Below are 25,140 nucleotides of genomic sequence, written 5' to 3'. Positions count from 1 at the left end.
TGGCTTAGGATGAGAAGAGTGCTGATAACACCCCGATGTTTTAATTGTTGCAGAGCAGTGATTATACCAAGCCAAGGACATCTCAGCCTTTTGCTCTGTCCTGCCAACAGGCAGGCTGGGGGTGCAGTAAGAGCTGGGAGGGGACAGACCCAGGACAGGTGACCCAAACTAGCCAAAGGGGTATTCCATCCCATCTGACGTCATGCTAAACAATATCTAGGGGTGGCTAGCCGGGGGAGGGGGCCGGACTGCTCGGGATGAGGCTGGGCATCGGTCAGCGGGTGGTGAGCAATTGCATTGTGCATCACTTGTTTGTACATACTATTATTACTTACCTATTATCACCATTGTATTATTATTATTGTTATTGTTATTGTTATTGTTATTGTTATTGTTATTGTTATTGTTATTTTTGTTATTATTATTTTCCTGTCTTATTAAACTGTCTTTATCTCAACTCACGGGCTTCACTTTCCATTTCTCTCCCCCGTCCCAGAGAGGGAGGGGGGAGGGTGAGCTAACGGCTGCGTGGTGTTTAGCTGCCGGCCGGGTTAAACCACGACAGTCTTTTTGGCGCTCAACGTGGGGCCCGAAAGGTTGAGATAACGGCAGATCTGACCAGAGTGTGTTAAACTAAAATTGGTGTAAGTATTAGACCTGCTTAATAGTCGCTTGTCATAATGCTGATTGCTTTAATCTCAACTCTGCTGCGCCTGTTTTCCAAATTGAGTATTACAGTACATTATTTTCCGTATTTGCTCTCTGTCGTGTTGTTTATCCTCTCCGGGCCCTGGTTTCAGATCATTATGGTACTGACTGTTGTAGCAATGGCTTATGAGACGATGAGATATCTGGTCATGACTCTAACTTGGTATTTGTACTCAGTAACATCGTCGACTCTGTACTTTGGAAACTGTATCTTGGGAACTATTAGCAATTATACCTATTGTTTTTTTCCATTAGGGAGTCAATCTGTGGAGGGGAAAGGGGAAGATATTTTTTCTTACTTGATTACTCTCCCTTTCTCCTTCACCACCCCTGTATCCTCCTGGATCACTCTCCCTTCCTCCTTCACCACCCTCTTATCCCCCAGCCTGCCTGTTGGCAAAAAAATTAATTTTGTTCTAACTGAAACCAGGACAAGCAGTCAATTTTTTTTTCATTATGGTGCGGTTGATTTATTATCTTCCTCAAATCTTTATTAAAAAAAAGCTATAAAAGGAGCACCATAGAGGACAGAATGTTTAATCTCTGATAGCAATTTAGGACTTCCCAGAATCCTCTGATAGGTCATTTCCTTCTATCCCATTATTCTCAGGGTACTCTGATAGGATTTAGACAAAGATTTACATATAAAGACAGGATTATGTGCTTGTATATCTCCTTTACAAACCTTTCAGAATTTGAGAGGATTCAGGGACCCTCAGCCTACCCAGATTTTTTGCCCTGGAACATATTCCTTTTTGTCCTAGAAGTTTGGAGTATGGGTAGCATTATTTATCTCCTGCGCCAGTGGCTCTTAATGCCTTTTTTGTGTTAGTTTTTGATTCATGGAAGAATGTTGCGATGCACGGCCGAAAGCACGACAGACACCAACAGAGTCAGATCATGCTTCACCATTTTATTGCCCGAATAGCCCAACTTTTATAGTGAATTTTACAGGGGTGGACAGTGTTTCACACAAGATTATTGGTCAAAAGCACTCAGACAAACCGTTAAGAAAATAACACCACCTTTTGATTAGCAGTCTGGAAAACAACCCCCTTTGTGCTTAACGGTCACGTAGACCTAGTCCTTGAGGCCAGCTGCTGATAACAATATTTTCTGAGTTCCTTAATTGGGTGATGTGGGAGTCATTGCCGTGGGAGCTTCTCACAGTTACTCTGGCAGCTTGGTTTGCTCAGCTACAGCAGGCCCTGAGATTTCTAAGGCCTACCCCTGGTTGCTTAAAGCAAGCTTAGATCGAACAATTATGCCAATTCCCAACAGAAGAACTCTACAACTCAAAGCAAATAAGTTATAAAGTAGGTATGTGGTTTATTTCGTCTTCGGGCGCATGCGGGATAGCTCCCAAAGGCATGCGCACCTTAACGCAGCAACTTGCTTTGGTTATATGCAGTAAAAAGTTACATATGCATGAAGTTTCCCAATATGCCTATACATATTCATAACCCATCCCCACTTTGTATTAAAATTAGCTCCAAGAAGTCATTTCCATAAACTCCTCCCTTCTGCACCTGCACAGTGTCTTCTGGTGGTGGTCATCGGGGGGAGGGATCATGAGGATGAAGTTCAATAACTCTTCTTCATCACCACTAGCTGACCCCCTGCAGACTCAGCTGCTCCTTGGCTCTTGTCCAAATCACAAGGTCAGTCTCAGCTGTTTTTTGAGACAGGTTCCCCATTTTTGTCAGGAAACATCCTCTGTGAGGGGCCCCGAGACTCCTTGTTTCAGTTAATTTTCACAGTAGTAAGCAAAGACATTCAGCAATATCTATTTTAAAGCGATTAAGCAACCCCCCATTCTTCTATCTCTGGCTTCATTTTCTTGTTAATGTTTTCTGTCACTTTTACTCTTTTCTTTAAACAGGTGCTATTTGAGCTTGCCTGGCACCATGCTCCTTCCACAATTTTCTTGGATGAGCTGGAGTCAGTTATGAGTCAAAGAGGCACTGTTTCTGGGTAAATTATGAGATCACTTCCTATGGTCTTAGGAGAATATACGTCCCCCTTTGCAATGCATCTTTTAATACTGTGTTTCAGGTGCTGACCAAAGTTTAATCATACAATATACCTGCTAGAAACAAATCTTAGCTAAAGTAAGGCATGAGACTACTCTGTAAACTTTAATAGAAGCATGATTGGGCCCCTGAAAGACTTGTCTTTTCAATTTTATTGACAGTGGAGTTATTTTGAGTGATAAGGGTAATTTTCATGACTTAATAGTAAGTTATTTTTCTTCTGTTATGTTGTCAGCTTTAGCAGCCTTGTAGTGTGTTATTTTCAGAATGCCTATCAGCTCTGAAAATACTGTTCCATGAAAATGTTGCATATGCTGTGGGGATTTAAAGAGAGAGATGTGGCCATTGTTTCATTCATAGTAGATGAGATCAGTAGAGAAGTGTGAAACGCAGGTTGTGTGAAGTTTAGCACGGGACTATGGAAATAATGGGTCTAGGAAGATTGTGAGCAGGAGAGAGGCACATGAATGCATAACCAGTGCTGTTGTATTTTCAAATAAGGTATTTGAAGTGGAAGTAAAAACAGCTGGGGGAAAGAACAGGTGGCTTGTTAGAGGCAAGTGAAAAGCAGTTGTTTCTGTGATGTTTTGGACAGGGTGGGGTGTAGCAAGGTAAGATGCAGTGTATACAGTAGAATGGCATTTTCATTAATGGGGCAAATTTTGATAGCATTGTCAGGACTTAGAGTTGCAAGAATGGGGGGATGGGGGGGGGGGGGTTATTATTGTCATCCATAGGGTAGACAGTTTTAGTTTTAAAAAAATAAGAGGATTGAACAAGGAGGAGAAGCAGGAGAAATACAAAAATATCATTATGCCTATTAGGAGCCCATTACAGTGTGACTATATGCATGTTATATACTATAAGCTATATGCTTACACATATGCACAAATAGAATAGGCCATATCATAAATACACAACCTATAATAATTGTCAGTTGATAGCTATAAATTATGGGGCAAGTCTTGCTTTCATACTTTTTTAAAAGTTCTCATTAACATCACTGGATTATGTATTTCAGTAAGGGTTTTTATCTGAGATTATATAGTTATTTTTATGTATCCTTATTAAATATTGACATCATGCCAATGTGTAGATGTCTTTGCAGAAATAAGCCATTAAATTTGAATTATAATTCTTATCATCTAAGGCCCTGATGTTTTCTCTGGATTTGGTCCAGGGGTTACCACGGACTTCACGTTTGGAACTGAGAGTTCAAACTGGTTTCCTTCAAAATTGGTTACCTGGATCAGGGCCAGAATTCTTAGCGCTTTGCTTAAGTTCCCCTTCTCTCCTTGAAGAAGGATCCTTTGTGTGTGGTCTCTGCCCTATTTTTCAATTTGTTTCAATGCTGCAAACTCTTCTGTTTACTTTTGATACAACATTTTGCAAACTGTTGAATTCAGCAGTACATGTATCTTCTTGTGGCCACTTAAAATTTACTCACAGAAAAATGCCAGTAGTTGCCCTGAATAGGTAGGTGTATAAGTTGTTTAATGGCAACTATTGTGTTATAAATTCTCCTACATAGGTCAATTAATCAAAGCCTTAGTTGTTTTCCAGTAAACATCACTTTTATTTGGAGATTAATATAAAGAAAAAATAAAACTAAATAGTTTCTTTGGATTCAGTAATGGTGAACACTCCTCACTTTAGTGTACTGAAAAGAGGCCATTTAAGTAATCATTAGAAAGCTTAATCTTAATGCTTAGGTGTTAGCTAATGGAGCATAATCACACTTTGAATTGGGGCAAAGTGGTGACAAGGACTCAGTTGCTGTGAATGACACTGTATAAATAAAATGATTACTTTAATGTACTGAGCAAATAAAGTTTCTCTGAATCTTGGTAGTGGTGAACATGAAGGAAGTTGACAGATGAAAACAGAATTACTGGTGCAGATGGATGGCTTGGCCTGATCTGATGATCTTGTATTTATTTATTTATTTATTTATTTAGCAGCTTCCAATCTGCCATGGTAAGAGATCCAGAGAGTGCATTTTGAATACATTTGCATGAGCTTCTAAGCATAGATAAAGGCTTTATTTAGGCTTCTACAGAAAAAGCTTTGATATTTGGTTAAAGCATGTAAAGATTAATTTGGAGCTTTTACTTTTAAACTCTGCAATTCTTGCTATTTGTACCACATGAGAATAATTCATAATAAAGTCAACATATGCTGGTGCTACCAGCTGCTAACATTTAAAGTGGAGTATTTGACTTTAGAAGCGAGTTATTTACTATGTTTAAGAAGGGTTTAAGCCTGGAAATATAAGGTGCTTAAAACATCTAGTGTTTAGAAGGATATTCCACAAATAGGAAGGTTGGATTTTATTGGTATCAAATTTGACTTTTAAAAGTTGAGGGACAAAATTCTTCGGTTCTTTTAACATAATTTGGAACAGAAGAATAAATGGTTGGAAATCAGAACTAGAATATTTCATCACATTGGCTATCAAAATGGGCAGAACAGGTATTGAGAACAAGAGAGAGAGGAGAGGAGGATGACAACAGTCAACAGAAAATAGCCAGCTCTGTGCTCTCCTTGGATGACCTCTCCCATGGTCACCAGCAACTAGCAGGTTGATCTGGCTGGATCACTCACCTGAACTGGTCCAGTATTTCTCTTGGTTTCATACATACCTTTTCAAATGGTTGCAAATAGTGCGAGGGGAAAATAATGGCTGTTGGGCAAGCACAGCTGTTTTTAACAGTCTGATTTGTAGCTCATTAACCTTTTTTCAGAGTAGGAGCCAACACCTGTACTGGGATTTGAAACAAATTGATGATGAGCTTGTTTTTGAAGTTAGCTTTCAGAGGTCTGGAACTAATCTGTGGATTTCTGCTTGCTCTGAAATTCTCCCTGTCCCTGGGCAGGGAGATCCATGAAATCTTCAGTGGAAGAACATCTTTTTCTACAGAAAAATGGGTATGTTGAAAGCAGAGAGGAAAACTGCAGTGAAGTAAACTGTGGAAATTAGGTTTGGTAAGGGACAATCTTAGAGGCAGACATCTGCAAAAAAGATGATAGGCATATGAAGGGTACTTTTGTCCATGCTCCTTCCTGTCCTTAAAGCATGACAGACATAGAACAGGGCTATCCAAAACTGTCTGGGAGCAAGTGAGGGCTCTGCACCTGCAAAGTCACAGGCTTCTTTTCTGGGTTGTTGTTTTTCATGATTAGTGGTTTGTTTTTTGTTTTTTTTTTGTTGTTGTTTTTTTTTGGCTAGTTATCTCAGCGATGTCATAAGGAGACATATTGGAAAAGCCTTTCTGTGTGAGTGGAGGGCATTGGGCTGTGATCAGAAGACTGTTGCTGACCGTAGGGGGTGTCCATGTCTGAGTAACTCAGTGTGTGTATTCACAGCTGCTTGCTTCTGAGCACTTTTAAAAAAGCCTTGGTGTATATTTTATTTTGTGTAATGTACAGACACTTCTTGGCTGTGACGCACAAGGAAAGGAATTGAGCAGACAAGGACTCAATTAAGTTACATCTGTATAAGAAAATACCGGAAAAAATATCTACTGTGTGCGTGAACAGTTAATGGATTATCAATGTATTAATTTCCTTTCAATAATCTCTTTGTGGTTCATTAGTAATACACTACAAATGTTTGTTACTGTAGCATCAATATCCTTTTAGAAGGAGAAACTCTAAGCAACGCATTGCGACTTTCAGTGGTCTTTGCAGGATCTACTGATTGGAAAAGAAAAATTGGGTATTCAAAAACCCTCAGAGGAAGAGTTCAAAGAGCACAGCTGTCCTGAAGGTGCTGTGAATGTACGAAAGACACGGACTCCTGATGGCTCTTGAACGGGAGATGTTTATTGCCTTTTTTCACTGCTACATATACTTTACCTGTAGCACTATATGCTGTCCACGTGCCCGAATCTGTCATACAATGGGTTAGAGATCCTCAGACAGGCGCCTCAAGCCAGCCAGCAATTGGCCACTGCGCAAAGCTCATCTTTAACACTGCAGCCAAGTTAATTTATCTTGACCTTGCTCAAGTTTTTGTTTCTACCACTTATTTCCTCATTATTCAGGGATGTGTGAATGTGCAATGCCACCTGCGAATTCCTTCCCCTCAATTCCCCCTTTTTTATTTTCAACCAACCAAATGCTTTCTATAGACTTCTATCAAGCACCACGGACATTGCAATAAGCAAGGTACAATAAGCAACAGTGAAAATCACAAGCAGAATTACGTTTGTAAAGTAGCGTGTCTACTAGAATCTACATCAGTCAACAAGCCACTAAGCACTAGGGATGTTGCTTTGCAGCGATGCTGCATCTCACTCGCACAGCACAATTACGCAAAGAGGCCCCTTGCACTTTTCATTCACACCACAAAAATATATCATTTAAAATGACTTGTCTGTGGCTTCAGGAGGTCCTTGTCTACTCCTGTGGTGAGTGGCTGAGAGTGGAGGCTCCTCCAAGGAAAATGCTCGGGGTGCACCTAGGGGTGTCTGCTCCACAGTCGATTCCACAGCCGAGCAGAGCAGCTCCTGGCACAAGGAATGATGCTATTATAGTTTTGTAGAATTACACCAAAGAAATGCATTGTGATAAGGAGCAAGTGTGGCATTGACGATTTGTTTCAAGGTTATGGTTTTTGCCCTTGTAATTGAACCTAACACATGCTGTTGCTGTTACACTTTCCAAGATATCTAATTCCTGTGGCTCTAGGGGTGCTTGCAGTAAGCAAATAGTCCAATCTTTGTTATTTGTTGGGATCCCCACCAATCATGTCATAAACTGGTCGTTAGCACTACCCAGGGACAGGCACATCGCTTCTTGTCTTGTCATGTTGGTGAGGGTGACCCAGATGTTGCGGTGTGGTTGTGTGGAGACCTAGGGCTGGCAATAACCGATGACAGCAGCGATTGTGAGGAGGAGGCCAACCATGGCCTTACTCCCCTTGCTGCTACCCATCTTGGTTTGTGACCTATGAAGACACGTGCATGCCCTCAACCCCAAGTTATTAAAGGATGGGGTCCCTCCCAAAGACCTGTACTTAAATTTTTTACCATCACTAAGGCCTGCTCTGATTGTGGCACCTGTGACAGTGCAGAATTCATACTTTTGTAATGTTTTACTATGGGTGGTACCTCTTTGTGAGGAAAGGGTAATGATAGGTGATTCATTACGTAAAGTGCCTTTCCCAACCTGTTCTGTGGTGTTTCCTGGGTGTCTCTCCCTTTTTGTTTATTAGCAGTGTTTTCAAGGTGCGATGTGTGCGCTCTACGATGGCTTGAGAAATTCCTGTGATGTGTCGGATACCCCAAGTTTGAAAAAAGGTTTGAAGGAAGTGACTACCATAGGTGGGGCCACTGTTGGTTTTTATTTCCTTTGGGATGCCTAGCACTGTGAAAATGACATGGAAGTGAGCCTGGACATGGTGGCTAATTTCACCCACCACAGCCGTCGCCCAAATAGCATGAGAGAAAGTGTCTACTGATACGTGAACATATTTCAAGCGACCAAATTCTGGAATATGCGTTACGTTGGTCTGCCATAACTGTAAGGACCGTAGACTTCTAGGGTTTACTGTTAAAGACAGGGTCGAAACATATTGTTGACAGTCAGGACATGTTTGGACAATCAATTTGGCATCAGTGATCGATATAGCGAATTGTTTTGCCAAGACTTTGGCGGATTGATGGAAAAAAACATGGGATAACCGTGCTTGCTCCAGCACCTTTGACCCTGACTGCCCCAGTGCCTTATTAATTAGCTGGTCAGCGTGTGCGTTACCCTCTGCAAAAATGCCAGGTAACATGGTACGGCTCTCCATGTGAATAATACAATACGGGTGTGCTTGCTGCTCCACCAAAAATAGCAGCTCTTTAAATTTTAGAAACAAGTTTTCCTTTGGGATATGTCTCAAATGTGCCCTCTCAGTGTGCTGAGCGACACCTACAGCATATTGTGAGTCCGATACAATATTCAAAGGTACTGTTGGCCAGCGCTTAAAAGCCATTATAATAGCATGTAATTCAACTATCTGTGCAGAACCTTGGATCTGCTCAGTCTGGTGTTGCCACTTTCCACCTTCTTCACAAGTTACTACAGCTTTGCCTGTTTTTCCAGGCCCATCTGTAAAGACCGTCCACCCATCCACTGGTTGCTGTTGGCACAATGGCTGCTTTTCTATTTTTCTATTATTATAAAACGAGAACATTTTATGAGGTGGATGGTGGGTATCAACCTGTCCATCAAATCCCGTCAATGCTATTTGGAGCTCCTAAACTATTCTGCAAGCACCAGGTGAAATAGTCTTTTACTATGGGAATTATAATCAGATTGGGCTCTTCTGCTAATTCAATTATTCTCTCATGTAATTTCTTTATGAGGATGGCAAACATTTCCACTCGCATTGCAGTAGTTTTTGAGGGTTGATGGTGTAAAAAGACCCATTCCAGGACCACTGGGGGGGGGTCCTTATGGGACCTTATGGTCCCATTGCCCAATAATAGCCACTGGTTGTTGTTCTTGATTACAAGTATATAGTTGAAGGGGGAGGATCTCACTATGACGATGGCGTTGCTGCGCTGAGATTCTTTCATTAACCATTTGCAATGCTTTATGAGCCTCCTCAGTCCATCGCTTTGGGGCATTAATATCAGCCTCTCCCTTCAATAACTCAAGGAGAGGCACCAATATTGAATCGTCTATCCCATGTTGTAGTCTAATCCAGTTTATATTCCCTAGTAATTTCTGTACATCGTTCAGTGTCTTAACATCTGCATTAATGGATATCTGCTGTGGTTGAATGGTCTGCTGTAAAATCTTCCACCCCAGATACTTCCAAGGTGCTTGGGTCTGCACCTTTTCAGGTGCAATTTGGAGTCTTGCTGTCTGTAACACTTGTTTTAAGGCAGGCAGTGCCTCTTGGACCTTATCACTATATGGTCCAGCTAGTAGGATATCATCCATGTAGTGGTATACGTATATCTCTGGAAACCATTGGCATACTGGTTGGATAGCTTTTGCGACATAGGTTTGGCACGTGGTTGGGGAGTTTTTCATGCTTTGTGGTAGTAATGTCCAATGATATTGGTCCATAGACTCCTTCCTATTGATCTTTGGTACTTGCCAAGAAGGCAAAATGAAGAGCGTCGTCAGGATGCAAAAGAATTGTGAAAGAACAGTCTTTCAAGTCCATAACAACGATGTCTCAATTATGGGGTACCATTGTAGGTGAGGGTAAACCTGGCTGCAAGGAGCCCATGTCCTCGATCACTGCATTGATTCGTCACAAATCATGCGGTAATCTCCATTTCCCGCTCTTCTTCTTGATGACAAACACTGGTGAATTCCATGGGCTGTTTGTTGGAACAATATGTCCTTGTTGGAGTTGTTCTTGAACCAACTCCTGCAGACTACTGCTCAGAAAAGAATCAGTTGAGCAATTCTAGTTCCCTTTGGTATTGACAACAGTGGAGACGGTGTCCAAGCCATAGCTTGGATTTGTCCATTATAGTCTGCATCAATTATCCCCAGCAAAACAAACAATCCAGTCAAAGTTGTACTTGATCGTCCTAGCAGCAATACACTACAGTCATTCCCAATTGGTCCTTTGATGTTCAATGGAATTTTATGAACGTGAGTACCCCACAAGGTGGCGTCTGTTACTGTGGAGACATCCACTCCGGCACTCCCTCTGGTTCTTGCTGAGAGGGTGTCCACGGTGGTAACCGTGGCAACGGGGCAGCAGGTGGCTCTGGACCCTGCGTCATCATTGCATTTGGAGCCCTCCCTTGTGGGAGGTTCCTCCTTTGACCCGGGAGGCGTGGGTGCTTGTGTCGTCGCGCGGCCCCGCCCTGCACTCCTCCTCCCGTTTCCCTGCCGCGACGGCAAAGGCTGCCCTTCCGCGTTGTATTTAGAGCGGCATTGGCACAAAGTGGGTAGAAATGCCGGCGGGCCGCCCCCCCGACCCCGCCAGGGGCATACGAAGATTAGGTGGCTCGGGTCTCCACACCTATAGTATTTTTTCTGACCATTGGGTCTTGACTGCTGTTGCAAAAGCGGACGCCAGCGATTCGGTATGATGTTCGATAGAACTGTTATATATGGAGTGGTAATTCGTGTCGAGAAAATGGTTGATATTAATAAAGAAGGGGGAGATTTAGGAATGTGGCCATGGGGGTTGGAAAACTCCATGATTGAGATAACATTAGACTCTTAACGACGAGGCCATCAGGAATGTAAAAGAGTTTAGAGGGAACAAAGAAGGGTGATTCAGGAGACTCCGGGCAGTCTCCGGTTTCTTGTTCTCCAGCCGTTAAGGCATGGATGTTTCTGGGTGTTTGCTGTTGCTGTTACATTCAAAGTTGTTTGACCAATGAAAAGTTGTTTTGAAAAGAACTGCTGTGGAGAGAAGGGTATAAGAGGGGAGCCTGTCCTCAAGATAAAAAAAGAAGGCAGCACGATGAAGTTGCATCAATAAAGAAGCAGGAAAAAGAAGTGAAGAGGAACAGGCTGGCAGAATGGAGACCAGGACAAGAACAGGCACTTTGATCGCCTCATGAAGATAGGTTCGGCCAAACTCAGCAAACTGCTCACAGAAGCTCATCGCTGGAAATAGGCAGCACTGGAACTGGAGAGAAGCTTGAGCTGAGAGAAGCGGACCAGTGCACACAACTGCCTCTCGCTGGTAAGCAGTTGCGCGCTATGGGGAATCATACGTCCTTAGGAACAAAGACTGTCCTGGTAACCTTACAGCTCATTCTCCTTAACAATTGGACAGTTTATGAGCCTGAAATATGGGACCAAATTGAGGTCAAGGTGTGGGACTCTGCAACTAAAAATGGCAAGGTTGCAGTGGGATTGCTCGGCACCTGGCGAGCAGTCTCTGAGGCCTTAAAGAGCCATGTGGGGCCACAATCAGAAACGTGTGGTTTGCCAGATAGTGAGGGAGCTGCGGGATCCTTTACTGATCCGACTGCTATGCCATGGGCCCCTCTGCTGCTACAGCCATCACAGGCTTTTGCTGTTACGTCCCCTGCTGACCTGGACGTGTCTTTTGACCCAGGCTTGTGGGAATAGAAATGTTGTTTTTGCAGAGTTACATTGTTTAGAAGGAGGGAATGTGGTACTGAGACATGCTTACAGTGATCAGAAAGCTTTGCAGGCGACCTTGTAAAATGCAGACAACCAGACTCCTTAGGACAATTAGGTGAAAATCACGGTGTCAAGTCAGATAAGTGAAGAAACATTACCACTTCAAGCAGTAAAAATGTCAAAAGAAAATTGAAATTTAACAGGCCGGCAACTGAAGGCCATGCATTGTCTGTGAAGCATCAGATAGATTGTGAACCTGGATTACCCACTCAGTGGGGAAACGGGAGGGTCCTGCCATCAAAAGGTATATAAACTGTGTTTTGGAACTAGTAGATGCGCTCTCTCCTGCTTGTGGGGCGCCCGCCCTTGCAATCGCGAATAAATTACTACTTCACTGAGATCCTCGCCTGAGCCTAAGTTATTGGCTACGGAGTGTTTCTCACAGGCCTATTGGCTGTGAAAAGGAGATGGATTTGCTTTTCTCCGATCTGGGAAGAACGGGATACATAAGGCCTGAAGAATGGAAAATGGAAACTGTTATGGAACTTAAAGGATTTTTTGTTACTTATCCTGATTGTATGTATGTATAGGCATACTCGGGTTATTATGTAAAGCAATGTTCTGTATATATGTATTTAGAATGTTTGATGTTTGTGTGTGTGTTGGTGGAGCATAGACTCCCCGTACACCCAGCGCTGTTTATTTGCCTTTTATACCTTTTAGAAATATTTGTTTCATAAATATTACAAAATTCAGATAGAATTCAGTCCTAATTTATATCAGAACCCACTTGGTTATACTCCTGTATCATCTGAACTAGTGTTGCATTCACAGGCAGAGCCTATAGCACCTTTTTACAGTCGGTATTTGCATTTTATACCTCTAGCCTTTGTAGCAAAGCGTCTTTTGCTTCCCGATTGTCAATCTGCTTATCTAACGCATTGCAAAGCTCATCAATAAACTGCATGTATGGTTCAGACATCCCTTGCTGGACCTTTGTAAAAGGTTGTGCGGACTTCCCGGTCTCTGGAATTCTGAACAGTGCCTGGAGGGCTAGGGTTGCAGTCAGCCGGAGGATGCCTGGATCTAGATTTGCTTGAAGGTGCAGATCCGCCATCGGATCCACCCAAAAAGCGGATCCCCCGGCTGCCTTTCTAAATTTTGGAGCGCTGCATGTTTGCACAACTCTTTCCATTTCTGTTCCCATAAAAATTTTTGTGTTGGAGGTAATATCATCACCACCACTTGTCATATGTCAAAGGGGGTTAAAAGCTGTCCTGTCATGACATTCTCCAGCAGGGACTGTGTAAACAGGGCCAATAACCCACAAGTGGTCACCATCTTATGCAGTTTTTTAATAAGGTCCCACTGGAAGGGGTTCCAGTCATTTTGCCTGTGATCCCAAACTCAGACTGGAAAAATGAGCCCTACGCCCCTCCCCACCCCTTTTACTGCTTCTCTCTGAAGTTGTTTCCAATGATCTTGGGGGTCAAAAGGATCCCCTGCGGGTGGTGCCACTGACTGTGGGTGGTGGCAGTGGCGGCGCTAACAGCTGAGACATTGTCTCTGCCTCTGTTCCCAAGTCTGTCAGGTTTGCTTCCTCTGGCGGTACACAGTCACCGCTTTTTATTTCACCCATCTGCATAGCCTGAGCGGCTGCTGTTGATTCCCTTTTTTCTGCTTGCCATGATCTCAGTGTCTCAGTTACTAAGTGCCAGGTCGTCATCACCTCAGCAGCTGTTGCATCTCCCCACGAGGCAGTGTCCTATATAGTTGTCCCCGCCTTTTCCCAAGTTTTTACATCAAACGCCATCAAAGCTGTTGCTGGGGCCCCATTCTTCATAAGAACTTTAGCAATTGTTTCACTTTATATAGGTCATATTTCACTCCTCTTTTTACCAGGAGTTGATTCAGTAGCTTAGCTATCGCTGCCTCCTCAGCCGATAAATTAGCTCCCATAGTTAATGCCCCAGCCACTCACCTGCTTCTTGAGGTGACATCCTGGGATTAACACTGTGGTCCTGCCGTCAGCTTGAGTCATTTGGGGGGTCCCTTCAGACGCTTCTCTTATTGTTGCTCTCTTCCTGATCACGTCGGGGTCAACATTTGCAGGGACGAAAGACACGGACTCCTGATGGCTCTTGAACAGAAGACCTTTATTGCCTTTTTTTCACTGCTACATATACTTTACCCATAGCCCCATGCCCTGTCCACGTGCACAAATCTGTTATACAATTGGTTAGAGACCCTCAGACGGGTGCCTTAAGCCAGCCAGCAATTGGCCACTGCGCAAAGCTCATGTTGTGAGGAATGTGTTAACAATTCGTGTCCATAAAGAACAGTCCTGTCTGCCTCTGGGCCCTGCACTGGCAATTTAATTCTTGAACCACAGATGCAGTGTGTCCCAGTCTCCCCCTCATTCTAGTCAATTTATCACGTCTTCAGAAAACACTCCTTAAATTTATGAACCTGTTTGCTTTTGTTATTCTGGACTTCTGTTTCTAACAGTTACAGCCTTTTTTCCTGTCTTCTTTGAGATTAACTTAACACTGCTATAGATGTGTCTGTGAATGGCTGGGGAAGAATGTTTTAATTACTCGTGAAGCGTCAAATAAGAAAGCTGTTTGTGTTTGATGTCTGGGAGTTTCAGAACAACTGATAACAACTAGTGACTGTTATGGGATACTATGTGGATCTTTGGTATCTGGCCAGGGGGCCAAGAGATTAAGAGGAAGGAAAAAGAAGCTGAAGGACGGTTGGGAGACAAGACCTGCAGAAAGTGTTCTATAAACTTGGAATTGTGCCGAGTGAGTACAAAGGTGAGAGGAAGACTACGAGTCTTCAGCATGAAAGACCCCTAGAGACCCCCAGAGGAGACTGATGCGCATGCTCCAGTAGGAGGGACTGGACCCCGGAAGCTAATTATAATAATCTATTTTTTTAGAAGTAGTAATGAATATGTATTAGTCTAGGAGCATAAAAATCAGCTGCTTGATGTAACTGGTGTGCGTCCTGGTGGAGCGGAGACTCCCAGTGCACCCAGCGCCGTTTGCTTACCTCTAATCCTTTATATTCTTTTAATAAATCCTATTTTTTTATTTAATCCTAATTTGAATCCTGAGCCATTTATAACAATGTTTAACACTGCAGCCAGGTTAATTTATCTTGACCTTGCTCAAGTTTTTGTTTCTACCATTTATTTCCTCATTATCTCTAATTCAGGGACATGTGAAACAACGCAAAGCCATCTGCAAATTCCTTTTCCATAGTGCAGGATCTAGGGATCTTGGAGATGTGTTAATGCAAGCATGAGGCTGACCTGTCTCTGTACACCTCTGCAGAAAAAGGGATTCCTGCGTGTCTTGTTACCATGCATCTCTTTCTGGAAAGCCGAGCAGAAGTTACAGGCTGGAGTTTTGAATGTTTTACACATTTGGATTTGGATCATTTTGCAGTTCTGAAGTGCTACTTTCTGCAAAATAGCCCCCTTGAAACATCAAGAAAATGACACAGGTAGATCCAAAATGACAAGATTTATATTTCGGAGGAGCTGCTCCCACAGAAAGATGGCAATCTGTGTTGGTACAAGGGTGGGAGCTGAGCTGCTGTGGGAAGCCAGCTCCTACTGCTGAAAGTTTGATACCTGAGAGCTTAGATGTTCTTTTTAGACGTTTTCAGCATTGCTCGTGGGAAGGTGGGATTTTTTCCCTCTTCTGAGTTAATTCAACCTATGAATGTCTGGCAATGCTGTGCCTTGAGTGGAGATGCTTTAAAATGCTGATGCTTTAAAATACAGCTGAGTATATACTTAGGTATTTTAGGAAGGTGAAATCTAGAAGCATCTTATATTGTTATTGAGGCTGACAGCCTCGAGGAGTTTGGCAATGTTTGCTTCCAGAAAGGTTGGTGGAGTTTGAGCCCCCCTTAAAGCTCTCACCTGTGTGTTTATGGATTATTTTTGTGTACTTGGCTACCATCAGTCTTACTGTAAGATCCCAGGCTTGAGCTGTGTAGGGCTATTTTATAACAAAGTTTCAAAATACCTAGTTTTACAATCTAGAGGTTTCTGCTTCACAGCAGGGCCCTGTGTTTTTGCAAACATTTGGTATTAAGCTGGATTTCAAGAGATTTTTTTAACTTGGATATTTATTGATCATAAAAAAGTACCAAGCTGCTTTTAGATGAATGAAAAGAAGCCTAAACAAAGCTCTTTATGCTGTCCTAAGCTGCACTGCAGTTATTGATCTTCCTCTTCAGGCAGTGCTTTCTGCCCAGCCTTGCTTCCCCCTGCTTATCAGCCAGGCACTTCCTATTGACAAATTCCTTGTTGAAGTGATTCAACATAATTACGTACAATAAAGGCCTTGTTAATGAAGAAATAAAGTGGTCCTTAACCACATAGTGAATGTTTCCTAATGTATTAGCGTATTTAACTTCCATTGCAGTGCTGCTTGCTATTCCCTTTCCACCGTCAGGGTGGGTGAAGCTTTGGTGGCAGCTGATAGATTCTTCCCTTCCGCCAGAGCTGGGGTGTGCTGGATCCCTGAGCACATGGCCAAGGTGGGGTCAGGGGATGTGTTTGGTCTGTCTGAGCTGGAGTCACCTTTTCCCTGCAGCAGCCCACACAGTGCTGTGCTCTGCACTCGTAGCTGGAACAGCACTGATATCACTCCAGTGTTGTGTCTATTGCTGCGTAGTGCTGCCACAGCATCAGGACTCCTTCCAAGCCCCCAAGAGCCAGCAGGCTGGGGGTGGGCAAGTGATGGGGAGGGGACATCGCCAGGGCAGCTGACCTAAACCAACCAAAGGGATGCTCCATAACACCTGATGTCACACTCAGCAATAAAAAGGGGGGGGCTCTCATGGGGGAGGGGGCTGTTCCTCCTGAACAACCGTTACGTGTTTTGAGGCCCTGCTTCCCAGGACGTGGCCGAACATTGCTCGTTGATGGGAAGTAGAGAATAACTTTTTTTTTTTCCTTTCTCTCTGTGCTTCTGTGCGGCCTTTTTTTTTTTTTCCTCCCCTTTCCCTTTAATTAAATCATTCTCATCTCAAACCTTGAGCTCTTTGTGTTGTATTTCCTCCCCCTTCCTCTTTGAGGAGAGGGAGAGTGAGAGAGCGGTTGTGGTGGAGCTTGGCTGCCCACTCGAGTAAAACCACCACAGGGTAGGTGGGCTGCAATCCCAAAATAACATCTGGGATTACCCCCACAGTCACCCCTTCCCTTCACTCCCAGCAGTGCATGCCTGGTGTGTACGGTGGAGGACAGCGAGGAAGGAGAGCAGAGGAGGACAGTGTGGGGAAGCCCTAGGAGAAGACGTGGACTTAGAACAAGTCCTCAGCCTGTTGTGGCTCTGCTCAGGCCACCTGCATGGGTGGACAGGAGGTGGGATGATGAGAAGCTTGCTGTTCTTGGTACCTTTTCATCTTCTACACCATGGTGATGATCCCAGTAGATCCCAGTAGATTATCAGTGAGCTCTTGTTGCTGTTTCTGGCTTCACCTTTGGAGGTGTTGAGGTCTCTTAATTTCTGCTTAATGCATTTATTAATATTCCTCCTGGAAACAAAAATAGCTGTTTGCCTTGTTTACCTCCATGAAATGTGGCAGTGATAATGAGACATGATGCCTTGTGATGTCAACCTGGGAGAGCTCCCAAAAGTCACCCTCTTCCAACTATAGAGGTTCTTTCCATGAGCATTTCTTAATATTTTTATCTGAAATAATAGCCCATAATATTTTGGTTGGCACAGTGCTTATTATTCTGTTCTGGTTATTGTTGTCACTTAACCTTGCATTTTTTCACTAACAAATCAATTTAGCAAACAACCTAAACACTTTAAAGATAACAAAAATATCATGTCTTCATTTTCATCTTTAGCCAACAAGCAGGGTCACTGTAACCTTTCTGGATAAAGAGCGACTTGTATGTATCAGTGGGCTCATTTACAGAGCTGTTCCCTGTGTTGGGAGCACTTCTTAGACCTCTATTTCACTGCTTGCATCTCTGCAGAACTAAAACAAAGCAGTAGGAGGAACAGCTGGAAATATTGCCTGGGAGCCTAGTGCCTCTTGGGCGTTGTGCTTTTGCTGTGTTAATATCCACTAAGGGCAAGGTTGTTTCCTCTGTGCATGGCTAGGGAGCTCGTGAAGCTGTGATTTCAAGGGGTAGCCCAATAGTGTTCTGAAGTGGTGAAAAACGTCCACATTCGGTGGATTCATGGGGTGTTTGCAGGGACTCTGGCTGTGGTTGTCCTTCTCCTGAAAGAGCAGTTAGAGTACCTGTGTGGTCACCTCTGAAACCCTGAGAACTTTGTCTCTGTTTGGGTACATGGAGGAAGGCAGTGTGGGTAAATAACAGCCAAGCAGGTGGTCAGCTGCAGAGTAATTAATTTCTAGCCTAGCAGAGCAATTCTGAGAAGTTGCTGAAATATACATTTGGAAGGTGAGGGGGGACCAAAATGGTCCTGTGCCCATTCTGCAGCCTGTGTGAGAGGCATTGCACTGGGTGTTGCACAGCATAGGCTGAAGCCCCATGGCTGCTCAGCAAGCCTCTTAAGCAGCCTAAAATCTCAGTAATGGTATCAATATGCCAATAGACATTGATTAGCAAAGCTCTGGTATTTACATCGGAGGCCTTGATTAGAAGTACTGGTAAGGATCTGAGTGAATTCTGTTGGCATGTGAGAGCCTATTGATCTGGTTTTCTCATCCTGAGCCATTGACTCAGCTCTCCAAAACTGAGAGGTTCTTTCTGGGAACAGAGGCACTTCTGATCCCACTGAGCTGAACGACAGCACCTACTTGGGAGGCTGTTTTTCCTTTTCTTATGTTGTGTGCCAGTAGAAGATACTATTAAAAAATAAATACAAGTCACCGAAGGTGACAGAAATAAGCTTTGTTGGTGTGCTCCAGGTCTGTCCTGAGCTGGCAGTCAGCTCCCTGTAAATTCAAGAGGGGTTTTATACCAGAAGTATTGCTTGTACGTTGGCTTTGCTGGCAAAAGGATTTCACCCAAGGATCCTCACCAAAGGATTTCACTTTGATTTCATCAAAGGTAGAGGCAGGCTTAAGTGTACCTCCAGCAGCTGGCTCTTTCTGCTCAGCTGGCAGGGGTGGAAATGGTGCTTAGGGCTCCTTTTTTTTTCCTCTCTGCACAAGACACATTGAAGGGAGTTTCTCCCTGATGAGAGTTTCTTGGCAAGCATGGGGAACTAAATTTTAAACTGAAATAACAATTCAGTGACTGAATGGGGCCACTGGAGAAAGATTGGTACTGCATTTGAAAGGATAATAGCTCAGAGCAGCTCCTGGAAGACACTGGAGACTTATGAGTAAATACTTTGTAGCTGCTATTTCTTCTTGAAAATTGTATGGATGATTGGGGTACCTGTAGATTGTTCCCATTATATGAGTAACAAGAGATGAACCAGAGAAGAAATTTGTGTTCAGTTATGTCACTGTTAGATGCAGACAACTGAAGAGCACTTGATAGAAGGCTAGATTAAATGACCATTAAATGATGTGCATCTGCGGAGCTGGCGTGCCAGGCGTACCAGGACTCCTGCAAACTGACAGCATCTGGGGCACTGTCAAGAAAGACTTCATCTAAGTGGTCATGAAATGCTTTTTTTTTTTTCTTTCAAGCTTTCTTTGTGCACCACAAACAAGTAAAAATAAGGAGTATTCTCAGTCTTGTGGGGTTTTTTTTGTTTTTTTTTTTTGCCAAACACCTTTATCAGAGCTGATGTCAAGAGACGTTTTGGCTCATTGGCACATTGATCCAGCCTGTTCATCTTTCACATGCTCCTTTTTACAAGGATACTGTCCTTTGGGGCTGTATTATATATAATTTGCATTGCAGGAGCAGCCTCAGATGAAGCTCCTGTTCTGCCATGAACGTGGTCCTTGCATCCCAGATTGAAAGTCTGTGTTTCTGTCTATATTTTAAGCATCCCTTACAAAGCAGCAATTAATTAGTCCTGACATATTACCCCAGACAGACAATTTGTAGTGTCTCCTTAATAGCAAAGGGAGAAATGGTGAGGACTGATGGGACATGCTGCACACAAGTACCAGAGAAGATAACTAAAACTTCTGACTGCTGTTGTTAAGCCTTGTTGTCGTAAGCTAGTATATTGCTAACACAGCGAACAGGAATACACTTGATAATTAATCTATTTTTTCAAAACTAGGTTGGCACAGCTACAGGTGGGGTTGAAAATTGTCAGTCCTTGTAGTGAGGAGCTTCCTGTGAAAACTGTCTCTGCAAAGAGATGCACTGAAATGATTCCTCTTCTGCTTTGCTTGCAGGGAGTTGGATTCTGACATGCTGTGGCAGCTAGAGAAGTGGATTTTGGTCGACCTTCCAAGTAAAGAGGCGTGGTGAGCAATGATCAAGCACTGGCTGCCCTCTCTGAGCAACAGCAGAGGAGTGGAGCTGAGAACAGATCTGGACTACAGCTTGCTGGGACAGGTGAGACAGCACTGCAGCAGCTTGGGGATTTTCAGAGTGGGAAACATAAGCAAGAGTGACATGTACTGTCGACAGTGATGGGATTGTGTCATGGTGGAAGAGGTCCAGGGCAGAGGGTAGGGACAGCACCTCTCTGTATGCAGCAATTGCGACATACAAGGCTGGGGGAAGGACTTTGGGTCCGTCTGAAGTTCCAGCCAGCCAGAAATTAGTGAGAGGCAGGGCTGAGCATATCATAGGTACACGCCTGGCTGTGGAAATCACTGGTTCCACACAGCTCTGCTTGCAGAGTCATGTTTTCTGATCCTCTCTGTTGGGCCAATTTTTCAGCCTTAAATACAGGGAGACTTACAGCAATAGAATGTTCTCTCACTCTTCTTACTGGGCTGGGAGCACTTCCAATTCACTGGGGTAATGAACAATTAATTGGGTAGGGAAGGTTTGTCACAGCTCCACTGCAGCAGGAGAAACCAGCTTTCAGACAAGAGTGAGATTCACTAGGAAATCAGGCTTGCTTTATTTAGCCCCTTGTCACATCCTAAATTATTTAGAAATATCTACAGCTTGCCCAGTTGTCTCTTTTCTTCTGTTCAGAGACAATTCTGCTCAGTTTTTGTTTTATAAATAAGGAAATGTAGTTATTTTGTTAACAGGAAAACTGGGAACAGACACAGAAAAGTGAGTTTTAGTTGACCTACAGAAAATTGTCACTTAGAAAGAAAATGCTCAGTATTTCCTTTGCACCTGAAAGGTACTGTGGACATTCAAAGCTAGAGTAACCAGCGTAATGTTGGGGTGGGGAAGGGGTTTGTAGGAAGGTGCATATATATATATGTACATATACACATATGTATCTATGTATACATATATAATGTGTGTAGGAGTTGGACTCAAGGACCCCTGTGGGTCCCTTCCAACTCTGGATATCCTGATTTTATATTCTATGATATATTTCTGACAGCAATAGAATTTACAGATACTTTATAAAAATACACATAAAACATATATGCTTGTAAATGCCACTGTTGTCTGATTTATAAGGCTGTAAGCTGTAATGTATTGTTCTGGTTCTGTCACAGAAAACTGATGGGTACTCTGGTTCTGACATCAAACTCGTGTGCAAGGAAGCAACCATGAGAACAGTGAGGAAAATCTTTGATGCTCTTGAAAACCATCAGCAAGGTACCACAGCTTTTATTAGAGAATCTAATCTGGGAAATGCTGATCCACTGCTGTAACTCTAGAAATTACATTAACCCCAGCAGGTGGATCTCTTTCTGCTTAGAGAAGTTTTAAACTCCATTTCTAAAACATTTACTAAAGCTAATGTTTCTGAAAATTAGCCCTTTTTTATGTCAGTATCTGTGCATAAATATGAATTTCTCTTTATCTCTCTAGGTTCATTCTACTGTTTTTATATAGTAAGTCATATGTTAGACTTAAAAGAATATCTTTTGGTAGTAATAATGTTATTTGATCTGTTTTCTCTAGGTAACAGTAACTTACCTGTGATCCAACTGGACACAATCACAACAGCAGATTTCCTAGATGTGATTGCCCATACCAAGCCATCGGCAAAAAAGCTGAGCCAGAAGTACACAGCTTGGCAGAGAGAGTTTGAGTCAGTTTGGAGAGAAAAATCCTAAAAGACTGAGAACTTCAAAGACTTTTGCTATCCAAAATGGCATCTGTGTCACCTCCAAAGGATTTGGATTTGATTGATTTTGATTAATTTTTAGTCTTTTTTCGTAGTATTTGTTTACAGGTCTGTAGTACAAGAGCTGGAGCAGAAAGCTTGTTAAGAGCAATTAGATGGTTAGTGTAATTCTTCCTTTCTGAGACTCACTAAATCATCACAATCAGAGCAGCTCTAGCAACAGAGGCTTGCATGCCTTTTTAATGAAGCAAAAGTAATCATTTTCAATGAAATTCAGTTTAATAGTGCCTGGTAAACTTGGTTAGTTTGTTGTTTTAATCTGCAATCAGAACCTTGATCATAGAATGGTTTGGGTTGGAAGGAACCTTAAAGGTCATCTTGATGTGCCAAACATATTACATTCCGGTTGGTTTGGGATATTTCCAAGGTGGAAAGTGCAAGGGATCAGAAGAATTTGGAATTATTGTAGAAAATCAGCATTATCTAGGCTAATCTGGCTAGAAACTGGATTGCTGGTAACCCACTGGTTTTCAGCCAGTCATAAAACGTGAGGTGAGTCACATAAAAAAGTTGAGTCTGTGCAGTGCTGCGGTATTACCCAAGTTGGAGACTTTGCTGCTGATAATCATGGCCAAGTAACCAGTCAGGTGCCTGTCAAGCTTTTTATTGGAAATTCTAAATCATTTTTTCAGCCTTTCAGGACTCATCACTGTCCCCCTCTTACCTTCTCTCTTGCTTGGCAAGACAGTTATTTTCTGTTTCTTCCAATGTTTTCTTTGCATGGTTTTCTGTGAAGCTGCTTTTTTAAGTGTCACGATGCTCTCCAGCATGCTCCCGGACCTCTGGAGAAGCAACAGTCCCCTTTTGTTCTATTGTCTTGAGACATGGGGTTAGAAATTAGTTGGAAAATTGTCAGGTGTGATTTTTCTGTATTTGGCACCAGTGGTATTCCACTAGTTGATCAAGTCTAACAATACAATGTATCACAAGTTATTACCTACACCTATTGGGATGAACCTCACCCTAGTGATGCAATTAGTTAAACACCAAGACCTGATCAAAATTTTAAAAGGCATTCAGGAAAATGGGGAGAACACTCTAACCATTGTCTATCGTGATATGAAGGAAATAAGCAGAGTTTTGCAAAGAGTGAAACAAGACGCAAATCACAACTGGTGGGATGCACTCTTTGGATGGTTGCCAACTGCAACTGGGATTTTGAACACATTGGGTCACCCAATTATTGTTTTATTGATGTTAGTTGGTATAAGTTTAGTATTGTCTTTTGTAATACTTGTTTGGAATTGGAAATTGTTACAACGAATGGCGATATTAGCTTTCTTGTCGAAAGTACATGGCAAGGCATTGAGGGATACATATCATAGAGATTGGGAAGAAGAATTTCTGTATTAAGTAAAAGAATTTACTAGATTTTCTAGAAAAGGGGGTACTGAGATATGGGGTTAGAAATTAGAGGGCGACTGATTAAGAATGAATATGTAGGCAACACTCATTGCTTAATATGTGCTACATTTGCGATGTACTGTGGTTGTGCTGCGCTTAGGCCTCGAGATAACAGGAGCCCCTGGGACTCCGAGAACCGGATCAAACCAGCCTTAGGGTTTGTATTGTGACCAAGGGCTCAGAGATAAAGAGAAGTGTTTGTGAAAAGACAAGAAAAAGAATGCCAAACTTGCAAGGCCTCGAGATAACAGGAGCCCCTCAGACCTCAAGAACCAGATCAAATCAACATTATGGTTTGTACTGTAACCAAGGACTCAGAGAGCATGCGCAAGAAGACAAGGTGAAAAGTTCAACCCTGATGAAGATATCTTACTTCATCCCAATGACCACCCGGACGACCACCAGAGAGTACTACGCAAGCGCAGAAGGACTGATAAGACAACTAGCATATGAAGCAGGGCTAGGTGGAGCTAGGAAATGAATATGCATAGATATGTTGCAAAACTTAATGCATATGTAACGTTTTAGGGGATAAAAGAGAATGCGAGTGAACGAATTCTATGAATTGTTGCGTAATGCCTTTGGGAGCTATCCCGCATACGCCTGGTGCTGAAATAAACCATATATCTACTTTATAACTTGTTTGCTTTGAGTTGCAGAGTTCTTCTGCGAATCAGTCTCACACTGTCATAAATCTTCATGGGAAATTATTTCACAGGATTTTACTTATAGATTTCTCACTTCCCTAACTTGCCTTCAACTACAGGCCAAAAATCTCCCATACATACTCCAGGCAGCAAACAGATTGAGAATTGTTGGGAGAACATTAGATGGGTGAATTTATTCATAAGAGTAGGTTACCATTTATGATGGCACCTAAGATAAGGCCTCCAGCTATCATGTGTTTTGAGATTTTTTTTGTTTCTTTTTTTCCCAATTGTACATTTGGCAGAGATGTTAGCCTCTCAGTGTTACTTTCTTCCTGGGTGACGTAGCTGTGCATATAGGGGGTGTGTAACAGTAGCTCTGATTTCATTATACAGCATGCAACACAAACGGTATCTAAAGCTGCTTTTTGTTCCTAGGGGGAGTGTATTCTCCCACTTCTACTGCAGAACTCCCTCAGGCCGCATGTTCTGTCTCTGGAAGAGATTAAATCCAAAGGTAAGTAACCACCCACCGAGATGGCAAAGAAACCATCTTTGATTTAAGGAAAGTTCCCCTTCATTCATCACAGTGATTTTTCTTAATAAAGGATGAGCATAGCTCATTAACACAAAATGATATTTTAAATAAGGTTAATACCCCAGTACTGTATAGTTACAATCTAATAATTTAATTTAAGACTCAGGAGCATTGTAAAACAACTGTAAAGGACTTCAAGTATTACAGTTTGCAAATGGATCAGAAAAGCTATTTACCATCATTACAAAGTTGGTTCATAGGGGTAGGTTTAGCACATACAAGAAGCAATGCATCCTACATGTCGTGGTGGTTTTACTCGGGTGGGCAGCTGAGCTCCACCACAATTGCCCTCTCACTCTCCCTCCTCAAAGAGGAATGGGGAGAAAATACGATTAAAAGGGCTCAAGGGTTGAGATAAGGACAGGGAGATCACACAGTAATTAGTGTGACGGGCAAAACAGACTCAGCACAGGGAGATAGTAAGATTTATTGCCTAAATAAATCTTACAAGCTAGAGAAGTGAGAAACAAATGAAAGAAAACAAAAGC

General features: G+C 42.7%; 1 protein-coding gene across 5 annotated transcripts; it reads left to right on the top strand.

Annotated features, from left to right (window-relative positions):
* The first annotated feature begins 239 nt into the window (after positions 1-239).
* On the top strand, positions 240-24,045 carry LOC119714327 (katanin p60 ATPase-containing subunit A-like 2). Of its 5 annotated transcripts, none has more exons than XM_038169663.2 (4): positions 240-284; positions 20,124-20,286; positions 21,366-21,468; positions 21,778-24,045. In XM_038169663.2, exons 2-4 carry the CDS (start codon positions 20,203-20,205, stop codon positions 21,930-21,932), a joined length of 342 nt encoding a protein of 113 aa, XP_038025591.1. In that variant the 5' UTR covers positions 240-284; positions 20,124-20,202; the 3' UTR covers positions 21,933-24,045. The 5 variants fall into 5 exon arrangements, with proteins under 5 accessions (XP_038025591.1, XP_038025594.1, XP_038025593.1 ...); XM_038169666.2 differs by lacking the exon at positions 240-284 and adding an exon at positions 511-644; XM_038169665.2 differs by lacking the exon at positions 240-284 and adding an exon at positions 5,516-5,669.
* The last annotated feature ends 1,095 nt before the right edge of the window (positions 24,046-25,140 follow it).

The sequence above is a fragment of the Anas platyrhynchos genome, chromosome W (assembly GCF_047663525.1).
Source record: "Anas platyrhynchos isolate ZD024472 breed Pekin duck chromosome W, IASCAAS_PekinDuck_T2T, whole genome shotgun sequence".
Lineage (NCBI taxonomy): Eukaryota > Metazoa > Chordata > Aves > Anseriformes > Anatidae > Anas > Anas platyrhynchos.
Note: the sequence above shows the minus strand (reverse complement) of the source record. Positions and strands in the feature narration are given on the sequence as shown.

Bases quoted from the DNA above. Each gene is read 5' to 3' on its own strand.
- LOC119714327 (XM_038169663.2), top strand. From the start codon at position 20,203: ATGATCAAGCACTGGCTGCCCTCTCTGAGCAACAGCAGAGGAGTGGAG. The intron at 20,287-21,365 runs GTGAGACAGCAC...GTTCTGTCACAG, and splicing joins ACTACAGCTTGCTGGGACAG to AAAACTGATGGGTACTCTGG. The intron at 21,469-21,777 runs GTACCACAGCTT...TGTTTTCTCTAG, and splicing joins TCTTGAAAACCATCAGCAAG to GTAACAGTAACTTACCTGTG.